At 43.0% G+C, this 14,085-nt stretch overlaps 1 protein-coding gene across 1 annotated transcript; it reads left to right on the top strand.

Moving 5' to 3' along the window:
* The first annotated feature begins 3,786 nt into the window (after nucleotides 1–3,786).
* Nucleotides 3,787–7,625, top strand: LOC139367706 (vesicular inhibitory amino acid transporter-like). The gene is made up of 2 exons (XM_071106004.1): nucleotides 3,787–4,629; nucleotides 5,572–7,625. The coding sequence occupies exons 1-2, from the start codon at nucleotides 4,231–4,233 to the stop codon at nucleotides 6,757–6,759; spliced, it is 1,587 nt and encodes a 528-aa protein (XP_070962105.1). The 5' UTR covers nucleotides 3,787–4,230; the 3' UTR covers nucleotides 6,760–7,625.
* Nucleotides 7,626–14,085: the final 6,460 nt, after the last annotated feature.

The following is a 14,085-nucleotide window of genomic DNA, read 5'->3' as shown; positions in this document are numbered from 1 at the left end:
CCATGCTGCATCCTTTCATCAATAGTGTATCATGAGCTAGTCAATAAGAGGAGTACTTGGCATTCACCTATGCATTTTCTGTGCCACCATTGTTACAAAACCACAGAATTAAGCACAAGGGTCTTACATATCAGATCATTCATGCATCATAAAAAACTTTAATTTAGAGACAACAGGCATATGCCCTGTGTAATCAAACAAATGGTGGATACATTCCATATTTATTTCAGTCCAGGGACTTGATTGGCGGGTTGGCACAGATTTGGGAGCAGGGAATGTTGTAGCTTGATGCTGTGTCATTGAATCAGAGGCACAGTTCACTGCTCAGGCACAAAGCTCTAGTCAGGGGACCTCCTCTAATGTTAATAAGCAGATCTAGGTCATCTCCCACATAGGCTCCCAGAAGGCAAGACGTGACATTGTACCTCTGTCCCTAACACTGGGAACCTTTGCTTGTTGTGCATGTCATACCGTGATGAGCCACAGAGGAACAATTAGGCTACAAGCGCTTTGGGACTGCCTTCATGTAGCTCCTCCATTTTGTAGAAGCAGGGTAGAGAGATCCTAATTAGCTTGTCATCAGCTGTCATATTCAAGTGTTCCTGCAAGACTCTTAAGACATTTATTGGGTTATTGTCATGTTACTACTCTGTTAATATTATCATTCTTATAATTTAGTTGAGGTAGTAGAATAGCAATGTTATGATTGTCAGTACCTAAAAGACTGATCTTTCCTGCTGCAGCTCTCTCTGTGCTGATCATGAGATTAAATGGTGAAATGTCCGTTTGAATCTTTGCATGCAGGACTGGTGAAATAAAAAGACAACCTCCAACTATCTGTGACATAAATGAATGAGGGGAAGGGAACACCGTTTACATAATAGGCTGAGGTATGCATTGAGATTCCTACTGCTACCTCTGATATTTACATTTGAGTAATTTAGCAGATGCTCTTACCAGAGCAACTAGGGTTAAGTGCCTTGCTCAAGGGCATATCGACAGATTTTTCACCTAGCTGGCTCGGGATTCAAACCAGCGACCTTTTAGTTACTGGCCCAAGGCTCTTAACCGCTAGACTGCCTAATACCAGAGCCACAGCAGCAAACCAAACGCCCTGCAACCCCTAAACACTACCCCGCCCCCTCACACACAGAGACTGTCACTACCACTCTCTTCAGTCTTAAGCCCTGTAAGCATAACGATATTTTTGGGCCATAGAGTTATTAATGTGTTTGTGCACCTGTCACTTTGCATGAATCCCTGGGTGTGTAGTGTCTGTGTGTATGTGTAAGTTGTGTTTGTGTTTCATAGGGGATCCAAGGAAAGATTTCAAAATTGTGTGTGTGTTTATTTATCTATTCCTATGTAAATTGCATGTCCTTGTGGACCATTTAGTATAAGCAGCAGATTACATTTCTCTATTCTAAACCAAAATGCTCGTTTTTTCTCAATCCAGGATGCTATATTTTCTTAGATCCCTTCCCATTGTTAGGGCTCTAGATTGGCTTGAGTGGCTTCCCTTTTCATCTAGTGAGGCTTTCAGACAGACAACCTGTGTTCCTTTGAGTCTTGCCAACCAATTATTGTGGCCATGGCAACTATCTGAGTCTATTGCCCCAGTTGGTGCATGTTAGCAGGTTACAGGCCTTCAGTATCTCTCCCCCTTCAGACATCCCTCTTTCATCTTTGCTGAATAAATATTTGCCTCTGTAACCCAAAGCTAAATTGGTCACCACAGCAAGCAATTTGATGCCATCTCAATAATAATATGTCTGAAAATCAATTTCTTATGAAGCTCCAAATGTGCAAATACAGATAGAGAACAACATATTTTTGTGTCCAGAAGATTAGTAAGTACATTTCACTGGAATTCAAAACCCTGTTTCGTGTTTGTGTAACATTTCCAGCCTATCCTCTGTCCAAGACCAGGGTTTTGCACACGATGGGGGAGGGAGGTTTAGTCACTGAGATGCCCCAAGGACTCTCCCGGGAACATTCTTTCCTCACTGTCCTCACACACACACACACACACACACACACACTCATGCCAGCACACATGCATACACATACACGCACACTGTGCATGCCTCAACACAAATGGCAGCTGGCAAAGCAACCTAAGCCCAGCATAAAAATATAGGAACTTTCTCTCTGGGTTGATGCAAAATGTTGAGTTCTCGTCGTCTTTCACGTTTTTGTCTCATTTAGTCTTCGACCAATGCACAATTCAACATACATTATTCTGTAATTAATGTATCATCAGTCTGTCCATGTGCTATTCTCACTCTGTGAAAGAGTAAACTGTATTTCTGCCTTTCCTTTAATGTTAATAATGTATTCCGACAGATGGAAATGTTAGAAATGCCTTGCATACGCAGGCACCAAAACCTGATGACAGTAATACTGTAATGCGTCGTGACATGTCGGAACCGATTAGAAGAGAAAGGATAAGGTGCCTCTTATCATCTGAGGGATTACAGTTGGAGGCATCAAATGTTACCGTGATTTTTTTCTTCTGCATTTTCGAACACATTCCTGCTCTTTAATGTCATGTCGTAATTTGGGAGTTCTAAAGCAGACGCACATGACACGGGCATGTGTTTAATGAGGACGAGAATGCCATGCCTTTTCAAGGACAACCAACATAAGATATGATACTATTTAGGCCTACATTTGGTTTCCATGCCAGATGTATAGTTGATCTAATCATGAGGAATTTGCTAATGCTGTGAAGATCTACATTGGAAATAGCTTGTCAAACAACAGGGGACATTTAAAAAATGACTTGGCAGTTACTGAAGGTTATAGCCAACATGCGCAAATTCAAGTCGCTGTCCCAGGTTCTGCAATGCTGAAATTAGTAGAATTTTCTCATGAAGATGAATGCGGCTCGTGGTCTCTCTAATTTATCAGCTGAATTTAAAGTATCTGCTCCCATGAGCAGAACAAAAATGACTTAGGCTACAGAGATCCGCAAATCAATTAAAATAATCGGAAAACAAATTAGACAAGAATACAAAAAAATAAGATTGTTTTGATATATATTATACCAAATTAAAAAACGTGTAAGTGCTGGCTATACTCAAAGGGCCATAAAACAAAACATTGTCTCCTAATTCTTATAGCGAATAAACTAAAAAAACAAACGGAAAAAAATCCAAATAATATGCTATTGATGTCACAGCTAGGTTCGATTTTGATCTTCAAATATGTCGTACTTATTTATCCATTTGTATTTTTGCATTAGGAATAAAAAGACAAACACAAAACATTGGTATAGGCCTATGAATGGTAGGCAGTCTAAATCACATTTTTCAACGAACATGTGCGTCTGCAATTATAAACTACACCTTCATGAAACTGATCATACATCTGCAAGATCAACACGATCTGAATATGTTTAGTGTCATCATATCATAACGAAAAATATTGGAACAAATGATCGATCAAAAATAAAAATAGAATTAGGTCTAATTCAATATGCAAAATGATCTTAATCGAATAAAGCATAAATATTTTTGTATAAATAAAGCGTAAGAGCTAGCATCCATGCCTCTGGTAACGAAATACTACACCCCTTTCTCCCTCTAAAATCTCAAAGCAATTTGCTAAACGTAATAAATTGACAATTTTGTCCTTGGTCTTAGGCTACTGCAGAGAATTTGCGCCAGTGAGGGGGTCATACTTATGTCGTAGGCTGCGTCTCTCTCGCTCTCACACACGCACACACGCCCGCTTCAGAACCATGAGAGGTTTTTGCCTGCTGAGCAAGTCATTGCATTGGCAGTATACGAGGACACGTGCCTAGTCCGACTGTGACACACAGATTCCATCGCTCGTGGTTTGCACTTGTCACAGCTGCGCCACAGTTGACTGCAACATCCGAACCAAAACGGACAACTTAATGGAAAGGTCACAAACAGGGACATTCGATCACATTCAGCAGTTTAGAATAACCAATTTGAGGAGGAATTGTTTTGCATAATTTCTTCTGAAGCCAAGAAAGTGTCAGGAGGGGTTTGAGAGTGACATGGATAATCAAGACCAACAGACGGGATTTTAAGGAGAGCCTATGTGGATGTAACGGTTGGACAGCCGTTAAGAGAAACGTCAAAACGTATTGGCAACAGGCATGGTTATCTTTCTCTCACAGCAGCAGCAACAGCCAAAATAACTAATAACCATATTTGATCCAATTGATATCTGAAGATCCACATTTATTTCACAACAATGGCTCACTTAATTCGACACAAGATCGGCAACAAGCTGACCAATGCGGCCAACACAGTGTCCAATAAGTCTCAGGCCAAGGTAAGCGGAGTGTTTGCCAGGCTTGGCTTCCAGGCCGCTACGGATGAAGAGGGTCTGGGGTTCGTGGACTGCGATGACTTGGATTTTGACTATAGACAGGGGATGCAGATGGACATCATGCAGGGTGACGAAGAAGGGGGAGATATGGACGGAGGAGACGAGTTGATGGTGGGGGACAGCCACTACCAGAGAGACGGAACCGGTCCACCATCCTCTTCCTCCCTCAAGAACACTGGGGCGTGTAACGAGTTGGCATTAGAGGACAAACCCAAAATTACCACTTGGGATGCGGGGTGGAACGTCACCAATGCCATTCAGGTAGAAATAATTTAAAGAAACACACAAACATATTGGCACTATGTCAATGTAAGCCTATTGTCAAGATAGGCTTGCAATATACGCCCATTCAGGGACACTGATTTGCATCCTACAAAAATAATGAAACAGACCTTAAAATGACTTTAGAAATGTTTTAATTGACGTGTAAAAATAGACTTTGAATAGACATTGTATGGTTTCATATTTCACAATCCTTAATTTAGAACAAGTGTGACCTAAATATTTTATTTAAAAACAACTGCATATATGTGCCTTCATTTAATCAGAAGATAATGTCAATTTAATTTTAAGCATGTGTATAATAATAATTTGAGATTTTAGAGAAAAATGGGGGTTTATGCAAGATAGCCTATTTCTTATCAGCAAAAAACAGACCCCCGGTTGCCTCTCCGTCTGGAATGAATCACGGCTAAAATGGTTTGGATTAGCCTCAGGCACCATTAGGCCTACATCTTTATTCTTGATAACATTTCAGTGGTCCTTTGTAGTTGGTAGAGCATGGAGCTTGTAACCCAGGGTAGTATGTTCGATTCCCGGGACCACCCATACTTAAAATGTATGCATGAATGTCTGTAAATCGGCAGCATAAATCAGCATCTCCTAAATGGTATATGTATTATTACAGTGGATTGTACAAAATAAATCCAGTATTGATGAGGAAATATCTTAGAAATATTAGATTCTGTGCCTGGACGCTAGTCACCTGACAGATGACAGAGAACTGCCTATCCCTTTTTTTCTCTCAACTCCAGTCGTTAAATGTGGGGTTTCACACATGTATGATTATGAAAATGTGAATGTCGTTTGCTATTATTATACAACTTTAAATATGATACATTTATTGCATGTGTGGTGTGGGGAGGCATGCCACTTCGATAAGACCATTTCCATTACGACTCAACTGTGCTTGTGTATCCACAGGGGATGTTCGTCCTTGGGTTACCATACGCCATTCTTCACGGAGGATACCTCGGACTCTTTCTTATCATATTTGCCGCCGTTGTATGTTGTTACACCGGAAAGATTCTTATTGCGTGTCTGTATGAAGAGAATGAGGATGGAATTCTGGTGCGCGTGAGGGACTCCTACGTGGACATCGCCAACGCGTGCTGCCAGCCACGGTTCCCGTCTCTGGGCGGACATATAGTTAACGTTGCTCAGATCATTGAGTTGGTCATGACCTGTATCCTGTACGTGGTGGTCAGCGGCAACCTGATGGTCAACAGCTTCCCCAATCTTCCGGTCTCGCAGAAGGCCTGGTCTGTAGTCGCCACGGCTGCCCTCCTGCCTTGCGCGTTCCTCAAGAGCCTCAAGGCGGTGTCCAAGTTCAGCTTGCTCTGCACCATTGCGCACTTTGTCATCAACATCCTGGTGATAGCCTACTGCCTCTCCAGAGCCCGCGACTGGGCCTGGGACAAAGTCAAGTTCTATATCGATGTCAAGAAGTTTCCCATCTCCATCGGCATCATCGTCTTCAGCTACACTTCCCAGATCTTCCTGCCCTCGCTAGAGGGGAACATGCAGAGGCCAAAGGAGTTCCACTGCATGATGGACTGGACTCACATCGGAGCCTGCGTTCTGAAGGGCCTGTTCGCTCTGGTGGCCTACTTGACTTGGGCAGATGCCACCAAAGAGGTTATCACGGACAACCTGCCGTCCACCATCAGAGCGGTGGTCAACCTGTTCCTGGTGGCCAAGGCCTTGCTTTCGTATCCGTTGCCGTTCTTCGCTGCTGTAGAGGTCCTGGAGAAGTCTTTTTTCCAGGATGGAGGGCGCGCTATTTTCCCTGACTGTTACGGGCCGGGAGGACGGATTAAGTCCTGGGGACTGGGCCTCCGGTGCCTCCTGGTGGTGTTCACGTTGATCATGGCCATCTTTGTCCCGCACTTCGCACTCCTCATGGGCCTAACCGGGAGTCTTACCGGCGCCGGGTTGTGCTTCCTTCTCCCGGCTCTCTTTCATCTAAAACTGATGTGGAGGAAACTCTTATGGCACCACGTGTTCTTCGACGTCGCCATATTCGTTATAGGAGGCATATGCAGCATTTCTGGGTTTATTCACTCAGTAGAGGGGCTCATTGAGGCATTCAAATATGGAGTCGAGGAATAAGAATGTATACATTCTACCTCTGTAGCCCATAGGTCATCATCTCATCAATCATTGGCGCTGAATGACAGACTGATTGACAGAGCAAAAGGGAGACTGTGTAACTGTACTTTGTTTTTTTGCCTTCGTGATAATGTGCAATAATAGACTTTACAATCATAGTGTACAGTATTTAGTAATGAAATGTTATGTTAATTAGGAAGTGGGCAATGCAGTGTCCTTTGAAAAATGATTATTTCTGAAGCGTTGAATATGATGCATGGTCTGATCAGGCAAAGTCAGGCATGTGAAAATGAGCTGTGTATAAGGCCTAATTTAGTGTGTGGATGTCTTGATATCTGCATTGATAATTGGCTTCCTTATGAAGATTTTTTTTTTTAAATACGTAAGTGAATGTTTTATTATCGAGCTGCTATAGAATTAGATAATCTCACGCAGGTTCTGTCGACATACCAGAGAAATCACGCTTCGGGCAACCACGTTGGTTGGTGCTGTAGGGTAAACATACAAGGAACTCATATATAGTGGATTAATCAGAACATTTCGATCCGTTTTCAACCGTACTCCTTGTCGACACATTTGGTTTTTGGTGTTTCAAGTGTCATTATGGATGATGTGAATTATTGCCGTGCAAGCAAGTGGCTCCTATGTGTTTATATGAAACCATCTGTCTTCTGTATAGTCTCCCTACCTGTTGAACGTATTAATTGTGCTTTTATGGAATTAATCATGACGTGTAATAAACGAGTATGTGTTGAATTAATAGATTTAAAAAATCGAATATTTTATGCATTATGTTCATATCATTGTCCAAGGAATAAATGTCTATCTGGAATTTGTGAACGCTCATGTATGTGCGAAAAAAATAATCTATGGGTGAATAAAATGTAGGTTTTTATGGATGAATATATAGTCAGTGGTTGTTTGGGGGTCTTTCAGGAAAAATGGAAGCAGAAATCTGGATGAGGAATGCGGATATGGTGTGCAAGTATTATGCAAATTATCATAGATTTACTCACCTCACCTGCATATCCGAATTATCTGCCTATAAATTTAGACTCCACATACATTCTAATTCCCAATTAACTTAATAATTATATAGCCAGCCCAAGAGACATATGAGCACTGTCAAAATAAAGGTACAAATAATATATACAGTACCAGTGAGATACAGTACCAGTCAAAAGTTTGGACACACACTCATTCCAGGGTTTTTCTTTATTATACTATTTTCTACGTTGTAGAATAATAGTGAATATATCTTAACTATGAAATTAAACATGTGGAATCATGTAGTAACCAAAAATGTGTTAAATAAAATATATTTTATATATATTTGAGATTCCTGAAAGTAGCCACCCTTTGCCTTGATGACAGCTTTGCACACTCTTGGCATTCTCTCAACCAGCGTCATGAGGTAGTCACCTGGAATGCATTTCAATTAACAGGTATGCCTTGTTAAAAGTTCATTTGTGGAATTTCTTTCCTTCTTAATGTGTTTGAGCCAATCAGTTGTATTGTGACAAGATAGTCTTTTACAAATAGGGCTAAGTCCATATTATGTCAAGAACAGCTCGAATAAGCAAATAGAAATGACAGTCCATCATCACTTTAAGACATGTAGGTCAGTCTATCCAAAACATTTCAAGACCTTTGAAAGTTTCTTAAAGTGGGGCGGCGCACAACGTCCCAGCGTCGCACAACGGCCCAGCGTCGTCCAGCTTAGGGCGGTGCACAATTGGTCCAATGTCGTCCGGGTTAGGGATTGGCCGGGGTAGGCTGTTATTATAAATAAGAATTTGTTCTTAACTGACTTGCCTAGTTAAATTAAAAAATATATATAAAAGTGCAGTCGAAAAAACTGTCTCTCATGAGAACTGCCACAGGAAAGGAAGACCCAGAGTTACCTCTGCTGCAGAGGATAAGTTCATTAGAGTTAACTGCACCTCAGATTGCAGCCCAAATAAATGCTTCACAGAGTTCAAGTAACAGACACATCTCAACATCAACTGTTAAGAGGAGAATGCGTGAATCAGGCCTTCATGGTCAAATTGCTGCAAAGAAACCACTACTAAAGGACACCAATAAAAAGAAGAGACTTGTTTGGGTCAAGAAACAAGAGCAATGGACATTAGACTGGTGGAAATCTGTCCATTGGTCTGATGAGTCCAAATTTGAGATTTTTGGTTCCAACTGCCGTGTCTTTGTGAGATGCAGAGTAGATGAACGGATGATCTCCGCATGTTTGGTTCCCAACGTGAAACATGGAGTAGGAGGTGTGATGGTGTGGGGGTGCTTTGCTGGTGACACTGTCTGTGATTTATTTAGAATTCAAAGCACACTTAACCAACATGGCTAACACAACAATCTGTAGCGATACACCATCCCATCTGGTTTGCGCTTAGTGGGAGTATAATTTGTTTTTCAACAGGACAAGGACCTAAAACACACTTCCAGGCAGCAACATCCGCACTGAGCTAAAGGGTAGAGCTGCCGCTTTCAAGGAATGGGACTCTAACCCGGAAGTTTATAAGAAATCCCGCTATGCCCTCCAATGATCATTCAAACAGGCAAAGCGTCAATACAGGACTAAGATCAAATCGTACTACACCGGCTCCAACGCTCGTCGGATGTGGCAGGGCTTGCAAACTATTACAGACTACAAAGGGAAACACCGCCGAGAGCTGCCCAGTGACACAAGCCTACCAGACGAGCTAAATTACTTCTATGTTTGCTTCGAGGCAAGTAACACTGAAACATGCATGAGAGCATCAGCTGTTCCGGACGAATGTGTGGTCACACTTTTCGCAGCCGATATGAGTAAGACCTTTTAAACAGGTCAACATTCACAAGGCCGCAGGACCAGACAAATTACCAGGACGTGTAGTCCGAACATGCGCTGACCAAATGGCAAGTGTCTTCACTGACATTTTCAACCTCTCCCTGTCTGAGTCTGTAATACCAACATGTTTCAAGCAGACCACCATAGTCCCTGTGCCCAAGAACCCTAAGGTAACCTGCCTAACTGACTACCGACTACTGTAGCACTCACGTATGTAGCCATGAAGTGCTTTGAAAAGGCTGGTCTTGGCTCACATCAACACCATTATCCCAGAAACCCTAGACCCAATCCCATTTGCATATCGCCCCAACAGATCCACAGATGATGCAATCTCTATTGCACGCCACACTGCCCTTTCACACCTGGACAAAAGGAACACCCATGTGAGAATGCTATTCATTGACTACAGCTCAGCATTCAACACCATAGTGCCATCAAAGCTCATCACTAAGCTAAGAACCCTGGGACTAAACTCCTCCCTCTGCAACTGGATCCTGGACTTCCTGACGGGCCTCCCCCAGGTGGTAAGGGTAGGTAACAACACAACCGCCACGCTGATCCTCATCACGGGGGCCCCTCTGGGGTGCGTACTCAGTCCCCTCTTGTACTCCCTGTTCACTCCTGACTGCACGGCCAGGCACGAATCCAACACCATCATTAAGTTTGCCGATGACACAACAGTGGTAGGCCTGATCATTGACAACGCTGAGACAGCCTATAGGGAGGAGGTCAGACACCTGACCGTGTTGTGCAAGGACAGCAACCTCTCCCTCAATGTGATCAAGACAAAGGAGATGATTGTGGACTACAGGAAAAGGAGGACCGAGCACGCCCCCATTCAATTGGGCTGTAGTGGAGCAGGATGAGAGCTTCAAGTTCCTTGCCTTCCACATCACCAACAAATTAACATGGTCCAAGCACACCAAGACAGTCGTGAAGAGGGCACAACAAAACCTATTCACCCTCAGGAGACTGAAAAGATTTGGCATGGGTCCTCAGATCCCCAAAAGGTTCTACAGCTGCACCCTCGAAAGCATCCTGACGGGTTGCATCACTGCCTGGTATGGCAACTGCTCGGCCTCCGGTAGAGGGTAGTGCGTACTGCCCAGTACATCACTGGGCCAAGCTTCCTGCCATCCAGGACCTCTATACCAGGCGGTGTCAGAGGACGGCCCTAAAAATTGTCAAAGACTCCAACCCTAGTAATAGACTGTTCTCTCTGCTACCGCATGGCAAGCGGTACCAGAGCGCCAAGGCTAGGTTCAAGAGGCTTCTTAACAGGTCATACCCCAAAGCCATAAGACTCCTGAATGTCTAATCAAATGGCTACCCAGACTATTTGCATTGCCCTGTATATAGCCTCTATTGGTATTTTACTGCTGCTCTTTAGTTATTTGTTGCTTTTGTTCTTATATTTTTGGGGTATTTTTCTTAAAACTGCATTGTTGGTTAAGGGCTTGTAAGTAAGCATTTCAATGTAAGGTCAACCTACACCTGTTGTATTCGGCGCATGTTACAAATAACATTTTGATTTGATTTCTAAGGGCTATTTGACCAAGGAGAGGGACGGAATACTGCATCAGATGACCTGACCTCCACCATCACCTGTCCTCAAACCAAATGAGATGGTTTGCGATGAGTTGGACTGCAGAGTGAAGGAAAAGCAGACAACAAGTGCTCAGTATATGTGGGAACTTCTGCAAGTCTGTTGGAAAAGCATTCTTCATGAAGCTGGTTGAGAGAATGCCAAGAGTGTGCAAAGCTGTCATCAAGGCAAAGGATTTTTATTTGTTTAACACTATTTTGGTTACTACATAATTCCATATGTGTTATTTCATAGTTTGATGTCTTCACTATTATTCTACAATGTAGAAAATAGTAAAAATTGAGAAAAATCCTGGAATGAGTAGGTGTGTCCAAACTTTTGACTGGTACTGTGTGTGTGTATGTATGTGTATATGTGTATGTGTATGTATGTATGTGTGTATATATATATATTACAAATATATATATATATATATATATATATATATATATATCACTGCTCAAAAAAATAAAGGGAACACTTAAACAACACAATGTAACTCCAAGTCAATCACACTTCTGTGAAATCAAACTGTCCACTTAGGAAGCAACACTGATTGACAATACATTTCACATGCTGTTGTGCAAATGGAATAGACAACAGGTGGAAATTATAGGCAATTAGCAAGACACCCCCAATAAAGGAGTGGTTCTGCAGGTGGTGACCACAGACCACTTCTCAGTTCCTATGCTTCCTGGCTGATGTTTTGGTCACTTTTGAATGCTGGCGGTGCTTTCACTCTAGTGGTAGCATGAGACAGAGTCTACAACCCACACAAGTGGCTCAGGTAGTGCAGCTCATCCAGGATGGAACATCAATGCAAGTTGTGGCAAGAAGGTTTGCTGTGTCTGTCAGCGTAGTGTCCAGAGCATGGAGGCGCTACCAGGAGACAGACCAGTACATCAGGAGATGTGGAGGAGGCCGTAGGAGGGCAACAACCCAGCAGCAGGACCGCTACTTCTGCCTTTGTGCAAGGAGGAGCAGGAGGAGCACTGCCAGAGCCCTGCAAAATGACCTCCAGCAGGCCACAAATGTGCATGTGTCTGCTCAAACGGTCAGAAACAGACTCCATGAGGGTGGTATGAGGGCCCGACGTCCACAGGTGGGGGTTGTGCTTACAGCCCAACACCGTGCAGGACGTTTTTCATTTGCCAGAGAACACCAAGATTGGCAAATTCGCCACTGGCGCCCTGTGCTCTTCACAGTTGAAAGCAGGTTCACACTGAGCACATGTGACAGACGTGACAGTCTGGAGACGCCGTGGAGAACGTTCTGCTGCCTGCAACATCCTCCAGCATGACAGGTTTGGCGGTGGGTCAGTCATGGTGTGGGGTGGCATTTCTTTGGGGGGCTGCATAGCCCTCCATGTGCTCGCCAGAGGTAGCCTGACTGCCATTAGGTACCGAGATGAGATCCTCAAGCCCCTTGTGAGACCATATGCTGGTGCGGTTGGCCCTGGGTTCCTCCTAATGCAAGACAATGCTAGACCTCATGTGGCTGGAGTGTGTCAGCAGTTCCTGCAAGAGGAAGGGATTGATGCTATGGACTGGCCCGCCCATTCCCCAGACCTGAATCCAATTGAGCACATCTGGGACATCATGTCTCGCTCCATCCACCAACGCCACGTTGCACCACAGACTGTCCAGGAGTTGGCGGATGCTTTAGTCCAGGTCTGGGAGGAGATCCCTCAGGAGACCATCCACCACCTCATCAGGAGCATGCCCAGGCGTTGTAGGGAGGTCATACAGGCACGTGGAGGCCACACACACTACTGAGCCTTATTTTGACTTGTTTTAAGGACATTACATCAAAGTTGGATCAGCCTGTAGTGTGGTTTTTCACTTTAATTTTGAGTGTGACTCCAAATCCTGACCTCCATGGGTTGATAAATTTGATTTCCATTGATCATTTTTGTGTGATTTTGTTGTCAGGACATTCAACTATGTAAAGAAAAAAGTATTTCATACGAATATTTCATTCATTCAGATCTAGGATGTGTTATCTTAGTGTTCCCTTTATTTTTTTGAGCAGTATATATATATATATACATATATATATGTATGTGTATATACAGTAGGGCAAAAAAGTATTTAGTCAGCCACCAATTGTGCAAATTCTCCCACTTAAAAAGATGAGAGAGGCCTGTAATTTTCATCATAGGTACACTTCAACTATGACAGACAAAATGAGAAAAAAAATCCAGAAAATCACATTGTAGGATTTGTAATGAATTTATTTGCAAATTATGGTGGAAAATAAGTATTTATTCTGCATTATTCTGCCCCACCTCTTTCAGTTCCTGATTTTCAAGTTCTAGTAAATAACAATTCTTCTCAGAATGTCGATGTTTTGATATGGATCCCACATGTTGCTTGTTAAAGTGGACTTCTGATGGTCTCATAAGGGGCCAGCAGTGGATACCCAAGGAGTCATCCCAAGAAGTCATCCCAAGGAGTCATCCCAAGGAGTCATCCCGAGGAGTTTTTTATTTCACCTTTATTTAACCAGGTAGGCAAGTTGAGAACAAGTTCTCATTTACAATTGCGACCTGGCCAAGATAAAGCAAAGCAGTTCGACACGTACAACAACACAGAGTCACACATGGTGTAAAACAAACATACAGTCAATAATACAGTAGAAAAATGAGTCTATATACAATGTGAGCAAATGAGGTGAGATAAGGGAGGTGTTACGGATACAGGTATCCTGTGTCTGTGTGTATCCTGTGTGTGTTTCTTTTCTCTCCTTCTCCCCTCACAGGTGAAAATCATTACTCCCCAATCAGTCAACAATCAACCCATCAATCAGAAGACACACCTCCTCCTGTTTCCTACCCTATCACAGTTCCTTCCCCATGGTTTAAAAACCCCATCATTTGTTTGTTCAAGAGCTCAATCTTTGT

This window comes from Oncorhynchus clarkii, chromosome 16 (genome assembly GCF_045791955.1).
Source record: "Oncorhynchus clarkii lewisi isolate Uvic-CL-2024 chromosome 16, UVic_Ocla_1.0, whole genome shotgun sequence".
NCBI classification, from domain to species: Eukaryota; Metazoa; Chordata; class Actinopteri; order Salmoniformes; family Salmonidae; genus Oncorhynchus; species Oncorhynchus clarkii.
This window is presented reverse-complemented; position numbering and strand designations above follow the sequence as displayed.